Raw genomic sequence first — 19,180 nt, 5'->3', positions numbered from 1 at the left:
CAAGAGCAGCCTTCAAGGAAGTCTTTTACTGACCGACACGCCCCCTTATTGGATATCAGTTACTGATTGGACACTGCTGCCGATCGGACTGATCTGATAACTTTACTTCTCAACATCACTGGAGTTTCATACCGGAGTGAAGACAAATCACAGATTAAAAGTTGTATAGTTTAGTTGTCTTCTGATTCACCATCTAGTTAAAATCTGTGTTAATTGTAGGTGTGAACAACGGACGGACCATGTTGATGGTAAAGTGTTCCAGCAGCAGAAGGGCCTGCAGTATCTCTCCTTCACACACCGCGGCTGAAGGAGTCTGACACTGAAAGAGCTTTATGAGACCTGACAACGAATAGATGGTAAACTCTGTTCAATTATTAGAACGATTTTTCTTTTGATGATCTGTTATTTCCTCCCATTAACTTTTAAGGATACTATTTAAGTCAGAGAGAAGGAGGGTCTGTCTTTTACACCTTTTAAATCATTTCCATTCAGTCACATGTGAGGCTGATAATTCCTGAACGTCGGGTTTGATATGAGTTACATCATTTACATTTTCCCTGAAACATTCAGCCTAATAAATAATTTCTAGTGTCAGAATATCAATAAAAACAGACGCTAATAATGAATAAATAATATAAAGGCATTGTGCCAGTAGAAATGGTTTCTGGTCCTCTAAACAGGACTCAGTCCACAGTAGAAATACAGACTGCAGCTGTTATTCATGTGCAGGTGTTTGTTAAACAGGTAACATGCTACAGAGAGAAACACTGCTACTCTGATAACTCTGTTTCTTCATTAGTATTAGTACAGTTCAGACATAAACAGCTGTTAAAGTCGACTGACAGCTGATCTAACTGTGATCAGCTGCTGCGGTCATCAGAAACATACGTTGCTTCACGTGACGATTCAGAGGAAAGGACGTCTCATGTCTCTAAAAACATATTTCCTCTCTTCCTCTCTCCTCGAGTCTCTTCCTCGCATCCTCCGCTCGCATCTCCCATGGGCAGGACTAAGAGACGAGGAGAGGAGTCGAGGAGAGGAATCAAGCCGTATAAATTCAGAAATGGGAAAGGCCTTGTGACAGCTGTTGTTGCCTGTTGGGCTTGAGTTTGCCATGTTATGATTTGAGCATATTTCTTGTGCTAAATGCAGTACCTGTGAGGGTTTCTGGACAATATTTGTCATTGTTTTGTGTTGTTAATTGATTTCCAATAATACATATATAAATATATTTGCATAAAGCAAGCATATTCGTCCACTCCTATGTTGATAAGAGTATTAAATACTTGACAAATCTCCCTTTAAGGTACATTTTGAACAGATAAAAATGTGTGATTAATCGCAAGTAATTATTTTAATCGATTGACAGCCCTAATAATTACTAATGCGGTTTCCATACAGTTGGGACACCCATGCCATGCACAAAAATAATTAGGTTTGATGTTTCATGCAAACTACAGTAAGGCCCTGTTCAGACCTGGCATTAAAGCTGAAGTACGCGAGATTGGAGCAAATATGATTAAAAAAAGTTATTTTTATAAAACGGTCGCTATACCGTGACAGTAAGGCTGGGGCGATTCGTCGATGTAGTCGACGTAGTCGATTACGTAAATACGTCGATTTACGTAACGTGCGTCGACGCATCGGATGACGTAATGAAAATGCGCTGCGCCCGGTCCAAGCATGGATTCTGATTCCCCCAGAGAGCAAGATTGGTCAAAAAACCCTCGCCAACGTTCATCTAAAGTGTGGGAATACTTCAAACAGAGACCCAACAATGTGGTGCTCTGTAAGTTGTGCTAAATGGAGATGGTGTACCACAGCAGTACAAGTGCAATGCACCATCACCTGACAAGAATGCATCCCGGAGCGCTGCGTGAAGAAGACAGCAGCAAGACACCGCTGTAAGTCCTGTTGACTTTTTCATCACCCAGGCATGATATATTAAGATTGTAAAAGCACGGGCGTGTTTCTGTTAGCAGTAGTCATTTAAAGTTTGTTTTTAAAATGTTTCTTCATCACCACCATGTTAAAAGTATTTTATGGCCCACTGTTATAGTAACGTAACTTTTTCTGTTTACTTTAACGGCGATGTACGAGTGAGAAAATGGCTTATAGTAACATTACATATTGTTCTAAAGTCTGTGACTGTTAGTCTGTAAATAGTTTCAACTATTTCTCTCTTGCTCCACACTGATGCAAAAGTACATTTGCTAGTGTTTATCTTAACTGCATATTATTACAGTGATGAAATAAATCCATGTCTAAACCATTTTAAGTTTTAAGTTAAGTACTTAAGTAAAAATACTGATGAGGATTATTATTATTATTATTAGCCTAATGTCATAACACAACAGTGCTGTGGAATTAGACCTGTTTTAAAATGTGCCACTATTATTATTATTCTAATGGGCTTTCTGTGTCTCTTTTTCAGGATAAGACAAAGCAGAGTGGAGGACTTTTTCCACAAAAAGAACATTGCACTTTATTCCTTTTACATGAATTTACAATACAAGCTCTTGTTTGAATTTTTTTTTGGAGAAATTGTATGTTGGACTGAAAACAAATTACCAGTAAAGACTGGGATATTTTTTGTTGTGAAATAATGCCATAATAATATTTGTGTTTTATGTATATGTTTATAAGAGAAGATATTTGAATAAAGTATTGAAATAATAATGAGTCAAGTTTTTGATATTTATTTATTTATAAAAACAAATATTTCGAATAATTGATGAATTAGTCGTTAGATTAATCGACTAATCGAAAAAATAATCGTTAAAAAAATAATCGTTAGGTGCAGTCCTACGTGACAGTAGTACATGAAACAGGTAACCTGAAACAAATCATGTGCCTCTGTGTCTTCCGGTGTTCCTAACGGCATCTGCAAGATTTCACAGACCGGAAAACAACCAATCAGAGCTGATCTGGGATCTGCTGTCCATCTGCTGTCTATGAGTGGCGGCTGTCAATCACTCGTGAACTCCGACCAAACGGTCAAACTAGGCAGTTCAGCACTGCAAATATGAATCAATATTCTGTTACTGTAATGCCTATTTCTTGCCTCAAAAGTTTTCAGAATCATCGTGTAGTGTACTGTTTAGCTGTAAAATGAGAAAGTTTGTGACCCGGCAGCCATGTTGAGATCAGGTTGAGATGGCTTGAAGGAATGCCAAGTACCGGTCACATTACCGGAGCACAGCCAATAGGAACGCTCTCTCTCTCTGAAATGACCTGTGATTGGTCAAAGTCTCCCGTCACGTGCTAGATTTTTTAAAGCCTGAAAACAGAGCCATGAGGAGGTGCGGAAGTCTAGTTTTCTCTCAGAACACTTGAATTACAATATGCTGAAAGGTTATTATGGAATTTTTGCCCAATGATGCCAAAAATATACTGCCTATTGCTACTTTAAGATGCGTCCTGAGTGATCGGATCACAAGTGGCCAGCTTTAAATACGTACGTCTGTTCAAACCTGGCATTATAATGCGTCTCCACATGGATCGTACTTCGTCTGCCCAACGTAACTTTGACGAGTGTCCGACAGACCGTGTGTGTGAGGTTGTTGGTGGCGTTATAGCTGTGAACGTGAACGTAGGTGTAGCAGTGTGTATACAGTTTATTTGTCGGTGAATAAATGCTACGAAACTACAACTCCGCTCCGCTCAACCGAGCTGAGAGACCGGAGACGACTTCCAGTATCTTGCAACTCCGGCTCCGCTTCTTAAGGTGGGCTGTTAAGGTGGCGGGCTTTTCTCCTTAAAATGACAAGCCGCTCCTCTGAACCACCCAGCTTTTTAATTAATTGTTAATATTTCTTTTAACCGATAGCGTTAATCGGTTAAAATGCTTAATGTCGGTTAGCAATTAAACGGTTAATCATTAACATCCCTAAAACAGACTAAATGTTGGCTTGTGAAAGTGCACTGAGTTTTACCTTTGATTTTCTGGCGAACGTATGCTCGTTCAAAAGCTCCAGGTACTCCAGGTACTCTGACTGGTTCAGAAAAGCGGCTGCCATCTTCAGACTCAAGAGTGATTGGTGCGTAGTCCTCATGATCTGCTGCTAGTTTCTGTCAAAATAAGGCATTACCTACGTGGTCAAACATCAAATAGGAATGTTACCTTAATGCCTTCATAAATACATTCAAGCCATGTACAACCGCTCAAATGAATGGCAACTTCTATTCACATAAAACACTGGCAGTTAGGGATTTCAGTCTAAAATTACTGGTTTTACCCGTCACAAGCTGTATCAGTCAAACCTAAGTATCTTCATACCTCTGCTTCTGATAGGAGATGTGCCCAGCAGTACAGTGAATTCTCAAACACATCCAGGTCCTTAATGAGTTTCTCCCCCTGTTGTGTTCCACGTTGAGGCAAAAGCTCTCTGAAGAGCATGTACAAGCCTTCAACGACTGCAATCTACAACAAAAGAACAAGTGTGTCTGAAGAAATGGGTACTGGTGAAAAAGCACACGTCACTGTGTAAAGGTTCAGTTCACCCAAATTACAGGAAAACATCTTCCCGAAACAACGCAGATCATTTGAATTCTATCTGCTGAGAAATCTGCTGCTGTGACCAATACAATGATGGTGAATGGGCTTTTTTTCTTTTTGTAGCACAGCAATTCTGCACAAAATTTAAATGTTTTCACAGCACTAGTAGCCTAATATAATGTGTGAATTGTTGAAATGTAATGCAGCATGAGAACACCCACTTGAATAAAATGCAATGGATATTAAAAGCAGAATTATATCAGCTTATGTTGTTTACCTTCTGATTCCTGGTTACCGGTTCGTTCCTGCAGAGTAACTGATGCAAACTTTGTGCGAGAGGGTTGCATCCAGTCAGTTTTCGTATGTAGGAAATCAGTTTCTTCAGTTGCTGTTTTATATAATGCACTTTCTAGAAGAAAACAATTAATAAAATGTATTTCAAAGCAGGATTAAGCTCACATGGGAAGGAAGGGTAAAAGGACAATGTAGCAACGTTATTGCTAGATTTGCCATCTTTTCAGATTTACTGTTTTAAAAAAACAAGTGTCTGCAGCCATGCTAGTGCTGCTTTCTGTACCAAATTTCATTGAAATCCATCCAATAGTTGTTGAGATGTTTCAGTCTGGACCAAAGTGGTGGACCGACTGACCATCCAACATTGCCATCCCTATAGTCACGCTGCTAGCATGGCTGAAAACATAGTGAAAAGATTACTGAGTAAATATTAGCTGCTTTCCATGGAGGAGTCTTCAACAGTGCATTGAGTGTCTCTAGTCTCTGCACAATGTTATATAAAGGAATACAGATGATAAAGCGCGGGGTAAAACTTACAACAGCATAAAGTGAAGACAAGAACACACTGATTCCTTTCTGGGTTTGTTGGACTGAAGGCACAAAATCATTAATGAAGAAAGTCTCATGGTGTGAAGTCTCGTCAGAAAATGTGGACAAAGAGAAGTTAACCATCGACCCTTCAGAGATCCCACAGCTTTGCAGTGTGTCACCACCACAATGTTGACCTCTGCAAATATAATAAAGCACAGGAGAGAACAGAAGTACTGTATGAAAAAAGAAATCTGACTGTGTTGACAAAGAGGGTCACAAGACATAAGATCTGTGCTTGGTGTGGTAATTCTGAGTTACTTGTAGTGAAGGATGTGTGCTGGGATTCCACTTTCATTCGCCAGCTTGATTCTCAGACTGGTTATGGTGTCACTTGACAAGTTCACCGTCACCTCAAAGTCTCCCTGTATGAAATAAGTAAATAAAGATTATGATAAAGAACAGATTCATTTGAAATAAATACTATGTATGTGTTTATATCGTATGTTAAAGGTAAATATGCCAGAATGAATTAACAAACAATGTATAGACTGATATGAAAATAATCCATCTCTATCATCACTTCTGCCTCACTAGAAGTGTGCGGCAGTGTCTGTTTCTGTAGAGACCCTGCAGCCCTCTGCCTGTATTTTCTCTTTTCTTCTTATTTTGCTTTACTTGGGACGCTGCTGGGCTTCAGCCAACAGCCTTTGGGCCCAATGTCGGGGTGTAACCCCCAGCCAATAACAGCGTGCAGGGTGTGCAACCTGTTCAGCTGGTCAATACCCCCCCTTTGTCATGCTTGGCTTCTAATACCGACTCACAAGTCCCCCTTTACTTTGTTAGATACAAAGCGTCCGTATTTCACGGATTGGGGGCGGGTTGTGTTATGTGCATGTGTTCCAGTGATCCCCCTGCTTCTTGGTATGGGTATCATCGGATAATCCGTTATTCCTTTTGAATTGAAGAACGAAAAAACTTTTTTTTATTTTTTCGTTTTAAACCAAAAACGAGAAAACGGCCGTTTTCTCGTTTTCGGTTTCTGAATCAAAAAACGAAAAACTAACCCAATCCGGGCCGTTTTTTGTTTTTGCGAATTCCTTTTATTATTATTCATTTTTAATTGAAGAACAGGAGTCATGTGGGTTTTTAGTTTTTTCGTTTTAAACCAAAAACGAAAAATGGAATCAAGTGGTGTTCTGTTTGTTTTCTTGTTTCCAAAGGAAAAACGAAAAAAACAAATTAAAAAAACGATCTAATTTTAGTTTCTTCAAGTTTCTTTCTGTCATTTTCTCTTTTGAATCGAAGAGCGGAGAACGGCAGCCACGTGACCAGGACGTGAAGGCAAACATGTCAAAATAAAAGCCAAGAAGATAGTTTGGTCATTCTATAAAAGTGTAACATTATTTAAGCACATGATCGAGGTAACAGTAGAAGATAAATAGGCTAAATAAATACATACTGTACCTAAAAAAGCCTAATTAATTATATGTCCTCGACACATACACTGTGCCAAAATCATGGAAATTCTCAATAATTAGGCTAAAAAAGCCAGGCGCAAGTAAGCCAAATGATCTGTGGCCTATCGCAATAACCTCCATATTGTGTAAAACCATGGAATGAGTTCTTGCCAGCCACCTGACCAGCACAGTGGCTACTAAGCTAGATCTGCTCCAGTTCGCTTAAATAAGAGCGACAGAGTCCCAGACGACGCTGTGCTGACTGCTTAACACCGTCCACAAAACACCTTATGCATCCTAAAGGTTATGCCAGAGCTTTATTTGTGGATTTTAGCTCAGCTTTTAACTCAATGAAGACACATATTCTCCTGAAAAGGCTCATTGATCTCAACATCAACACAGGGTTAGTTGTGTGGATCAGAGGGTCTGTGTCAGGGAGAACATGTCAGAGATGCTCACTGTGAGCACAGGCTGCCAAAGGCTGTGTTCTTTCCCCTGTGCTATTCTCTCTTTTTACTAATGAATTTATAATCAATGAGAAACATTTTAGACTGTTTAAGTATGTGGATGACATGGCCTTAGTTGGCCTTTTACAGGAAACAGGCCCACTAGGTGAAGCTGCCTATCTGGCCCACACTACAGCTTTTTTTTACAGATTTCTAGCTGGCTAGTGTGACACCCTTCAGACATGGTGTCACACTAACCAGCTAGAAATCAATGTGGCCGAGAAGAAAGAATTAATCATGTGCTGCACAAAACAACATTTGATCACAGAGTCAGTTTCACTTGATGGCCAACATGTTGAAACTGTGGAACACTTTAAATACCTCGGTACAGTCCTGGACACCCAGGTGAGCTTCTCTGAAAATACAGAGTATATTTTCAAGAGATGCTCACAGCGACTTTATCTTCTAAGGAAACTTAGTGGCCTCGGTGTCAGCCGGCAGATTTTAGAATTAGTGTACAAAACTATTGTAACCTTCCTGCCTGGTACGGTCACCTACACTGTAGATAGAAGAATAAACTGTCTAGGATTGTGTCAATGGCAGGCAAAATAGGTGGTAAACCCCAAAAGCCCTTGACTCAACTTTTTACAGAAAGGACGAGGAAGAAAGCGAGGAGTATCCTGGCAGATAGCTCCTATCCTCTCTGCAGCCAGTCGGGAGGCGCTATAGAGCCCCTCTGGCAACTAAACATATGTTTAAAAAGTCTTTCATCCCAAATGCCATCAATATTCTTACCTCAACACAGTGACTGAGCAGATCTGAGCCACAGACACTGATATTAACTGTTTTTAATGTGTAACATAACCTGTCTCTGTTTTTTACTAACTGCTGTCTGTTGTTTTCTGTGTTTTGTGAGCTGAAGACAAATTTCCACCCTGGTGAACAATAAAGTTTGATTGTATTGTATTGATCAGATCATATTGAGGGGCCGTCAGCTTTACAATTTAGTTTGGAGGGAGATTCGGTACCAGTGAAGTCAGTACATTTTATGAGTGGGCCTTCTGTGACGTTACCCACCGTAGGGGTCAGAGGTCACCACTCCTCAATCCCCAAGGATTTTCTTTTCAGTCAAATTTTCAATTTTGACGCATTTATAGATGAAAAGTCAAGTCAATAAACATGGTCAATGATAGATAAATATGGTTGATCAGAATGTTTGCCAACCTTCAGACATCATAGTCTAATATGAGGATTAATCAGCCTGAGTTCACTAAAAAACTGAAATCACTAACTTTCTGTATTCTGTTTGGTGGTTTATGATGCTTTTCAATCATTTCTAGTCTGTTTGGTGGTTTATGATGCTTTTCAATCATTTCTAGTCTATTTGGTAGTATATGTAATTTAGTTAATTTGTTCGACATCATGATAAGGCTGATTTTTCAACCAGTGGTTATGACATTAATGCCAGCTAGACAGAATAAAGCTCTGTCTGTCATGACAATAGAACTGTACTGAAGGCCTTTCCTTTACTCGGGTGACTCTTTACAGCCATCTGAAGACAACAGGTATCTGTTAAATCTACAGTATCTGGAGTGACGAAGTGACTATTGTCATGACAGACAGAGCTTTATTCTGTCTAGCTGGCATTAATGTCATAATCGCTGGTTCAAAAATCAGCATTATCATGGTGTAGAACTACTCGGCTACAGTCTTCCTAATGGAGTGCAGGGGATCAGGTGGAAGTGTCATGTGTGTTGAAAGGATTAGCCACATAGTGCTTCTCACCTGCCGACATAAAGAAACAGCCCATAGTAAGGGTGTGAGAGAGAAAATTGTCAATTATGTGAGAGATCTGAATAACATCTGTAGAGACCCTCCCTGTTGTATAACATCTGTAGAGACCCTCCCTGTGATTTATCACACACTTTTTGGATAAAAGACATTCATGTGTTAATGAAAATAACAAAACAAAAAAATATCTATGTGTGTACTTATTTGTGTATTTATTTAGCCTATTTATCTTCTACTGTTACTTTGATCCTGTGCTTAAATAATGTTACACTTTTATAGAATGACCAAACTATCTTCTTGGCTTTTATTTTGACATGTTTGCCTTCACTTCCTGGTCACGTGACTGCCGCTCTCCGCTCTTTGATTCAAAACAGAAAATGACAGAAAGAAACTTGAAGAAACTAAATCGGATCGTTTTTTTAATTTGTTTTTTTCGTTTTTCGTTTGGAAACAAAAAACAAACAGAGCACCACGTGATTCCATTTTTCGTTTGTGGTTTAAAACGAAAAAACAAAAAACCCACGTGACTTCCGTTCTTCAATTAAAAACGAATAATGAGAAAAGGAATTCGCAAAAACAAAAAACGGCCCGGTTTGGGTTCGTTTTTCATTTTTTGATTCAGAAACCAAAAAAGAGAAAATGGCCGTTTTCTCGTTTTTGGTTTAAAACGAAAATATAAAAAAACGTTTTTTCCTTTCTGAATCCAAAAGGAATAACGGATTATCCGATGATACCCAGACCACCCAGACCCACGTGATTCCATTTTTCGTTTTTGGTTTAAAACGAAAAAACAAAAAACCCACGTGACTCCTGTTCTTCAATTAAAAATTAATAATGATGAAAGGAATTCGCAAAAACAAAAAACGGCCCGGATTGGATCCGTTTTTCGTTTTTTTGATTCAGGAACCAAAAACGAGAAAACGGCCATTTTCTCATTTTTGGTTTAAAACGAAAAAATAAAAAATAGTTTTTTCGTTTTTGAATTCAAAAGGAATAACGGATTATCCGATGATACCCAGACCCTTCTTTCTGTGCTGTGAGTGCAGCTATGACTGGTGTGTGTCTGTAGCTTAACTAGAGCAGCACTGACAGGAAGCCTGCATTCATTCAAAATCCGGCAATTTGGCACCTTCCCGCAGGATTATGCGGCGTTGTGCGGAGTTACTTTTGTGTTTTAGAACATAACCGCCAGGAAACAATCAGAAAATAATGTTTTATATCTCCGATTTGCTGCTTTGTTCTCACTAGCGGCACTCTCTTCAGTTACTCTATAGCTCTCTCGACCATCGCTGCTCTCTCTCTCTCCCTCCCTCCCTCTCTGCTTGTCGAGCCGAGGAGGGGAAAACTTTGAATGCTGTGTGTTTACAAACAACAACCGACAACCGATACAGATTATACCTTTAAAAAAACACACTGCCATTCCCAAAGTGGTTAATGAACAATAGATGATGCTACCTTAGAGCTCTGAGCACTGCCTACAGCAGCTGGGCTAGAAAGATGAAATCTAAATGTATTTATTGAATTTAAATTTGAAAATGCACATAAAGTAGTTTCTGACCGTTTACATCTGTTTGAACCAATTTGATTTCTAAAAAGTTACAATCATTAAATGTAACAAACACAATTTGGAAACTCCTTGATTACAAAAAGTATTAATGATGAGGTGTGATTAAAATGGAGATGTGATCCCAAGAATGTATAATGTACACTCACCGGCCACTTTATTAGGCACACCTGTTCAATTGCTTGTTAACACAAATAGCTAATCAGCCAATCAAATGGCAGTAACTCAATGCATTTAGGCATCTAGAGGTGGTGAAGACGACTTGCTGAAGTTCAAACCGAGCATCAGAATTGGGAAGAAAGGGGATTTAAGTGACTTTGAACGTGGCATGGTTGTTGGTGCCAGACGGGCTGGTCTGAGTATTTAAAAAACTGCTGATCTACTGGGATTTTCACGCACAACCATCTCTAGGGTTTACAGAGAATGGTCCGAAAAAGAGAAAATATCCAGTGAGCGGCAGTTGTGTGGACGGAAATGCCTTGTTGATGTCAGAGGTCAGAGGAGAAAGGGCTGAGTGGTTCGAGATGATAGAAAGGCAACAGTAACTCAAATAACCACTCGTCACAACCAAGGTATGCAACCTTAAAGCAGATGGGCTACAGCAGCAGAAGGACACCCGGTACTAGCACCGGCCACTTTATTAGGTACACCTTGTACCTAATAAAGTGGCCGGTGAGTGTATATGATCAGTGAATTTTGTTTTTTAACACAGGGCCATAAATCAAACATAATCAGATTGTACATAATATCCATATACTGTTATCAGTTAATATCGTCATTAGTTGCATCATGACCAATATACTGTAGTTAAGACGCACCTTGAGCATGATGTGGCATCGAACCACATTGCCTCCGTAGGTTTCACCAAACTCTCGCTTTGGTATTTGAGGAGCCTGTTTCAGGTTTTCCTTTGGTGTGAAAATGGCATAAATCACAGCTCCATTTTTAATATGTCTGTCCTTCAAAGACCCTGTATGAGGAGACAACATTTTAAGTGAACTTATTAACAAACATCCATTTACACATCCACAGCAAAATTAAAATTGATTTGAAGTCGTGTTTCTGGCCACCTGATGAATGCCAGTCAAATATTCACTCCTTTTAGTTCTGTTTTTGATATCTGTATCTTTAAAATCTAAATGTCCCACTATGTTCGTTGGGGTGAGCTGGTAGTGTACAGCTGTTTTTTACAGCTTTTCCTCTGAAAAAGCTGCATGCTTGAACCACAACAGTAAAGACGAGGGCTGTAAAACCAAAACAAAGAGCTGGATCCTGGTTCAAGGTTATGGATGCTTCAGTACCTATGCAGTCATTGTCATTGTTTACAACCGCAGTGAAATGAAACTAACAGACAAAATCTTAGCAAAATAAACTTTAACATCTGGAAACCTTCACCGTAAAATGTGTTCAGGTCTACTCACATGTGTTGAAGAAGGGATCATCTGTCAAGGGCATCCCATCGAGTGTGTAGAGACAGACTCCTTTGGAATTACCAACACTTTCAAGATGGCCGATCCTCAACATCAAATCCTCAACTGTGTTTATCGCTGGATCCAAATCTGTAAGTTTGAAATAACCATTGTGTTAAGTTGGATGTCGATGTCTGCACAATGATCACTCACACAATCATCACATTTTATTTCCAACTAGGGCTGTCAAAGTTACCGCGATAACGCTTTAACGCAAATTCATTTTAACGCCACTAACTTCTTTAACGCATTAACGCAAATTGAGAATTTTAGGTTGTAGCGGTCTCAGTTTTAGAGCTAGAGTGAAAATATTGTTATCACATGAAACTAGAAAACCTAAAAAATCCATTGGTCCCAACCATGTCATACTCCCTTTACAACCAAGGAGGTTAAATAACGCTCCAAACTTGCCATTTTTAAAGGGGTCCCTTGACCTCTGACCTCAAGATATGTGAATGAAAATGGGTTCTATGGGTACCCACGAGTCTCCCCTTTACAGACATGCCCACTTTATGATAATAACATGCAGTTTGGGGAAAGTCATAGTCAAGTCAGCACACTGACACACTGACAGCTGTTGTTGCCTGTTGGGCTTGAGTTTGCCATGTTATGATTGAAGCATATTTTATGCTAAATGCAGTACCTGTGAGGGTTTCTGGACAATATTTGACATTGTTTTATGTTGTTGATTTCCAATAATAAATATAAACATACATTTGCATAAAGCAAGCATATTTGCCCACTCCCATGTTCATAAGAGTATTAAATACTCGAAAAATCTCCCTTTAAGGTACATTTTGAACAGATAAAACATGTGCGATTCATTTGTGATTAATCGTGATTAATCATGAACAATCATGCGATCAATCGGGATTAAATATTTGAATTGATTGACAGCCCTATTTCTAACACATCACAGCCCAGCTGTGTGATCAACAAGTCAATGGCTATTCATCTAATGATCAGACAATGGATTATAAAAAGATATGTTCCTCTTACCGTTAATATGTTTTGGTTGAGGACATTTGGGGTAAGTGTACTGCAGACAGAACGACTCCAGTGACTTTTGCACAGGCATCACAGTTTGAACATGAAGCTCTGCAGTTCTGGGTCCTTGAATGAACTTTTTCATCGCTGAAAATCGGTTCTTCGTCACCTGAGTTAGACCTGTAAAAATGTAAGCGCAAAAATAGTATTTAATTAATTAATTACATACATTTTTATAATTAAGTGGACAATTAACTCAAAATGACTTGTTTTGATCAATTTTAAGTTATTCATTGTCATGTGTGATGGCACTGAACACAATTTTTCATTGTACATGGGTAATGCATATATTAGAAACACTTGTTAGTCTGCTACCTTATAAAACTATCACACATATACCCTACAAAACTACCATACAGTTGAATCAACATGTCTAACAGTGTCAACAATTAAAAATAAACATATCTTTGGTTTCAAGTTGAGGTTCATCTCACCCATGTCGTTCAGATCTTCATCTGTTACGCTGTCCAGGAAATCTCTTTCATCCTCTACGCCCAACTGGACAAACTGGTCGTAGTAAGATTGCAGTCTGAACTGCTTAAGTATGTTGAATATTGCATCCATCTAAACAAATACATCAAGATACTTAATTTACAGCGATTTAACGAATACGAAAATATTATACTCAAGTAAATATAGGGTTCCTCTGAAGAACTTTTAGTGAAGTAAATGTACTTGTGTAAAAATGTACTCAGATAAAACTCAAAATAGGTCAGTTAAAATTAAAGTTAAAAGTAAAAGTTACTATGTTATATTTCAAAAACAGACACAAGTGGAACAACATTATACCACAGAGCCCTGATGTCAACACCAACATTACATTCAGGCTATACAACCTCCTTCCTCTATATAGCCCATCGGCATTACATACACAGTCTATGATATAGCCTTAGTACAATTAACATTAACCAGAAAAGAGGACAAAAAATCAATTAAACATAAATGACCGACACTAAATAAAAAGAGCTATGGACATAGAATCAACAGCACAATAAAACACCACCAAGGCAGACAACAGATACAACAATATAAACTCCACAGTGAACAAAAAGTCAGTTTGTTGTAACTACACTAACAAGCTACTCTTAACTACAGCCATGCAAGCAGGGATTTGAGCTAAATGCTATTGTTTATAAAATGTCATATAACTGAACTCGAAAGGTTAAGCACACAGGGGAAAGGTTTGGTAGAATTACTTCACAATGTAGCAACTTTATTGCTAACTTTTCAGATCAATTAATTACTTTTTTTTTCAGGCAGGAAACAGGACTAACTTAATCAGCCATGCTAGCAGGGCTTTGAACTAAATGTTAATGCCAGCATGCTAACTGTTAAAACTATATTATTTATTATTTATATTTATATTTTGATAAGGATAATTATATCATTAATTAATTTATATTTCTGTATGACAGAGATAAAAGGTAATAATTATAGTTAGACAAATTTAGGAAAATTGAATTAGAGTATATGTATGGCTCAATAAGGAAGCTGGTTAATAATTAATAAGTGACTTATGGAGAAAGGGTGGGATTAAATACATTTATACTTCTTCTCACTCTTTTTTGAATATGTAAATCAAGGCATCAAGTTTTTGACAATTTATTTTTCTTATGCTTTTCATTGTATGTAAATACTACTTGTTTCTGACTGTTCACTTGTTCATTCTTTTTCTTTATTTTATTTTTTTTTGTATTCTACATGTTCGAAATACATTTTGAAATGAAATGAAATGATATCTATGATGCTAACATGACCTGACCTGTTCACAATGACAATATTGACATGCTGATGATGGTGCAAGATTAAAAAAAAATAATTACCAAAGTTATTATAATTCATCATGAAGGGGATATGAATGTGTAAACTAGCTAAAAATCATGGCATTCATTTCACTTACTCTCTCCTGCTGAGCTCAAAGTTGTTTTTTTGTTTTAATACATTTTGAGCTGTAACACATGTAGTCACAACTGTGCCAGAGACTAACAGGAGAAAGTCCCCACACACCTCTCTAACGGTCGACATTCCTCAGTGAAGGCAGAAATCCACCTGGAGGAAAGCCATGAGCATTTCAGCATCTAGCAATTAGCCACACCCAGCATGCACCTGTAAGAACACCCAGCATGCACCTGTTGGGTTGGTCCATTACGTCATCGTTTAATTAAGGTGGATGCAACATGTTTTAACAAGGCAGAAGTATGCAAACCTTATCACATAATCAAATTCGAAATACTATACTAGTAGTACGTACTGATTTGGCCAAAATGCAGTATGCGAACAAAAGCAAACTCTACAGTATGCCAAAAATACCCGGATGTCGTATTGATTTGGAAAAATCTCCAGTATGCATCGGACCAGGGTTGCGTTCGAATAGTCCTTTTTGCTTAGGAAGGTTCCTAACTGAGTGAAATGACCCGGAAGTACCTCAGTAGCAGCCATGATAATGGTACGTGTCCACAGGGGCGTTTTTTATCGCGAGGGGACGCGACGCTTCCCAACATTGGACGCTTGGTGTGCTGTCCCTAGAAACAAGGCACTCGGCTCCTGATTGGACGAACGCTTTCCCGCTGTTGGCTGCTGCTCCCAGCTTTCAAACCGGAACCAGTATGGAGGCTCGTTTGGAAACTTTCTTCTCTTATTTCATGTAAATAGTTCACCGAAATGTGTTTCTGAAAACATTTGAGGCGAGAAATGAGCCATGCAGTTGCTGAATCTGTCTTTATTTTGGCTCGACAACGTTTAGTTTAAAAGATTATCGGGAGTTTCGAGAGGCGGCAAGTCGCGTCGGACGCCCGTGATTTGCATAAAGTAGCCAGGACTTCAACTTTATGCAAATGAGGAGCAGGCTTCCTGCACACCTAGTCTCTCGAATTGCGACGCCACGCTACCGGAATGCATTGCGCGGCTGCTTGCATAGACAATGAATGGGGAGCGTGGAAAGCACGGAGCCTGTGGACACGTACCGTAAGAGCCGTTCGAATTCACCAAAAGTTAAGGAAAGGAGCTTCAATCCTTCCTTTATTATCTCCTTTAGCATAGGATACACTGGACCATCCTTTACCAAAGGAAACGAGAGAATAACATCCCACAATTCCTTGCGGCCGTAGCATTTATAGCGACGCACCATTGGGCCGTTCATAATAACAAACTATATGCTTATCTTGCATATTATTTTCATACGCTCATACACTAATTGGAATTCATGTTTAATATGAGTGGACGGTGACAACCATTTCGTTTCACCTTATTTTTAATTAATTATTTATTTTGAACATGTAACAAATACCTCAGTAAAAAACAAAACAAGAATAACTAATAAAATGAACAGTAAACAACCAATTAACAAATAATCAACATAAATACATATTTCAGTACAGCCTACACTTACAGTATATGGTCCAACCCCTTCTCCATAACTCCAACAATTAACTCAATATTTATATATATTCCTGTTTATTTCTATTCCAACCGTGGTAATGAAGTGATGTTTTTCCACGGTAGGTCATATTATCTTTATTATCTGTTGATAGAGTGGAGGAGGAGCTGTGGTATCTCTCTTCACACACCGCAGGTGAAGCAGTCTGTCACTGAAAGACCTATTTAATAACGCACGTGGAGAAGGAGCGCCTTTTGTAGTCCATCTTCAGAACATTGTAGTTTCACCACAGCAAACTGACGTCACTAGCATCCGCCGCCGTCGCATCATAATAACGGAGCCTAGTGAAAGAGCAGTCGGATTCTCTTAACACCGCTGTTGTCTTTTCCTAACTCCTTCTGAATTCTCCTTCTCATCTTTCCTTGACCTCATGACGTTTTCCACTGAGGTCAAGGAAAAGTGGTTAGGAAAAGACGTTAGGACGTAATTATTTGACTATTCGAACGCAGCCCAGTCTATCTCGCCTACTGTATCGCACAATGCAAAGCACTGGAACAGTACAGGGCCTGTACTTAAAGCTACAGTTACAAAAACAGCAGCCAAAAGCCGCTCCTTTTTTACATTTTTTTGTAGCTATTTCATCACTAAATTCACTTCTGAAAGTTTTTGAGGCGAGAAATCAACTGTGTAGATTATTAATATCGGCAGTTTTACGAAGTTAGATGACGAATCGAACATTTGCTCCACCGTTGTTGGAGTTTAGAAGCTCCACAAACTGCCGTGACAGCTAGCGAGCGCCTGCTGGGGTCGCTGCCAGCCAGCCGGGTAGTCACTCTCAGAGACCCCGCTATGAGCTGGCTGGAGCGATCTAGAGACCGGTCTGTAGATGAGAGACTTGTTTTTCCTTGTTGACGGATAGTTTGTTTAAATATCACAACACAGATGTCCATTATAAATTAACAGGAACCTGTGATTATCTGACTTTTTGGAGTTGAAAAGCTCCACAATCGCCCGCGGGCGTAGCTCGCCAGCCGGCCAGTGACGCTCTCAGAGCGGCCACATTCAGCAGAGAGGCGAGGGAGCAGGAGAGAGGAAGAGCAGCCTCTGACGGGGCAGAGAGATACCTGCTGAGACAACATGACCCTTTTTAACATTCTCTAATATCTGGAGGGAGATCAGTCCACTGTTTAGTTGCTGTAACTGAAAAAGCAGTTTGAGTAACGTAAATTTTGTCCGTTGATGATCCTGTTTGTCTGACTTCATTATGAGCTGTTAGAATAAATAGTTTAAACCCGCAGTATCTTGTAAAGTAAACAAGCATAACATAAACAACAAAAACAAAATGCTTTAAGAGCTGGTTTAAAGATTAAAGCCCCGTCTAGCATACTGCTTAATACATCGCTTTAGGCTATGTATATAGCCTATAATGTTATATTATATGTCACCTGTCTTCATTCTCATTTAAGGCTATTAGGACTTTTTCTTTTCATGTGACTTTTGTTTTTTGAGACTTTTGTGAGAGTCTTGAGAGAAAATAAACAGTATTTTTACTCCAAAAAGTACAAGTAGCTAAAAACGACTTTGTTATAGTAACAAAAGTAAATGTAGTTCGTTACTTCCACGACAGTTTAGCACGGTTAACACCATTTTCTTGAATACTTAAATTGGCAAGTTAAAAAACTATAGACTACAATATAACAAATAAGAGAGAAAACATGACATAATTATTATTATTATAGTTAGAGCTCGAAGAAACACTGAGATGTTACCTTGTCTTGGAGAACAACAGCCGCTCCCAGGCAACTCTATTTGGAGAAAACACACAGATCCTGTTGCATCGAAAAGTACGATCTAGTAGTTGAATCTAATCCGTTAGTAAATGGAAATGAAGAGAAAAATCGACTTTTTTACATATCAAAGATCATGTGACACGGTTGTTTAGTTTCAGTTTCTATTCACTGGATTAGGTGTGACTTGGAGAAAACGAAACTACTGAAAATGTCAGCAAAGCAACACCAATTCTTTATACATTCACGAGCACCAACATCAAATATCTGGAGATCTGTTGGTTGCTTGGCCACATTTGTCCCTTAGGACGTTAGAGTGAATGTTGTTGAACCCTGGGCTGGTTTTTACTTCCTTTATCATTAACAGGCTTAATGTAGACTCACTACATGCTATGTATTGCTATTTTCAGAGTATTTAGCTTACTCAAAACTGTCATGATTCGACAAGTGGTGCATGATGTTCTGTTACAACAATTTTATGAAAATACTGCAAATCATTTAGATTTGTGGCCTGCAAATCCACATGTAAACACACCAGAAAATACCTGTATATTAACGAAAAGAGAGAAGAGCCTTATAGGAATTGCATAAAAATCCTAATCAATGTTTATATCATAATCCACCAGTAAACTCCTATGTGTGTGTGTGTTAAATCTGAAGCTTGATTACAGCCAATAATATAATATGAAACAGCCTAAGCTCTGCTCCCTCCAGTATATTTTTCTGTCAGAAAAAATAAATCCAGGACCTCAGACTTTAGACAGGTGTTCAAACAAAGAAAGCCATACAGGAAAATGAAAAATTACACTAAATGTCGTGTATTTGTCATGTTATCATTGCTTAAGACCAATAATTGACATGGCTATACAATGTCCTCCCGAGGTGACCACGAGCAACTACACCTCTGTATGCGTTGAAAT

General features: G+C 38.8%; 1 protein-coding gene across 2 annotated transcripts in view; it reads right to left on the bottom strand.

Moving 5' to 3' along the window:
• Positions 1 to 18,355, bottom strand: part of LOC141777421 (uncharacterized) — a 28,238-nt gene extending 9,883 nt beyond the window's left edge. The window contains exons 1-11 of one of the 2 annotated variants that reach the window (XM_074651650.1): positions 18,243 to 18,355; positions 15,105 to 15,203; positions 13,532 to 13,661; positions 13,050 to 13,217; positions 12,003 to 12,140; positions 11,400 to 11,551; positions 5,642 to 5,745; positions 5,330 to 5,519; positions 4,776 to 4,907; positions 4,280 to 4,423; positions 3,936 to 4,071 (exon numbers count right to left, since the gene is read on the bottom strand). In XM_074651650.1, coding sequence (XP_074507751.1) covers positions 3,936 to 4,071; positions 4,280 to 4,423; positions 4,776 to 4,907; positions 5,330 to 5,519; positions 5,642 to 5,745; positions 11,400 to 11,551; positions 12,003 to 12,140; positions 13,050 to 13,217; positions 13,532 to 13,661; positions 15,105 to 15,122 — 1,312 coding nt within the window. In that variant the 5' untranslated portion in view covers positions 15,123 to 15,203; positions 18,243 to 18,355. The remainder of the gene's footprint in view (positions 1 to 3,935; positions 4,072 to 4,279; positions 4,424 to 4,775; positions 4,908 to 5,329; positions 5,520 to 5,641; positions 5,746 to 11,399; positions 11,552 to 12,002; positions 12,141 to 13,049; positions 13,218 to 13,531; positions 13,662 to 15,104; positions 15,204 to 18,242) is intronic. The other variant, XM_074651649.1, reaches the window with a different exon arrangement.
• Positions 18,356 to 19,180: the final 825 nt, after the last annotated feature.

This window comes from Sebastes fasciatus, chromosome 11 (genome assembly GCF_043250625.1).
Source record: "Sebastes fasciatus isolate fSebFas1 chromosome 11, fSebFas1.pri, whole genome shotgun sequence".
NCBI classification, from domain to species: Eukaryota; Metazoa; Chordata; class Actinopteri; order Perciformes; family Sebastidae; genus Sebastes; species Sebastes fasciatus.
This window is presented reverse-complemented; position numbering and strand designations above follow the sequence as displayed.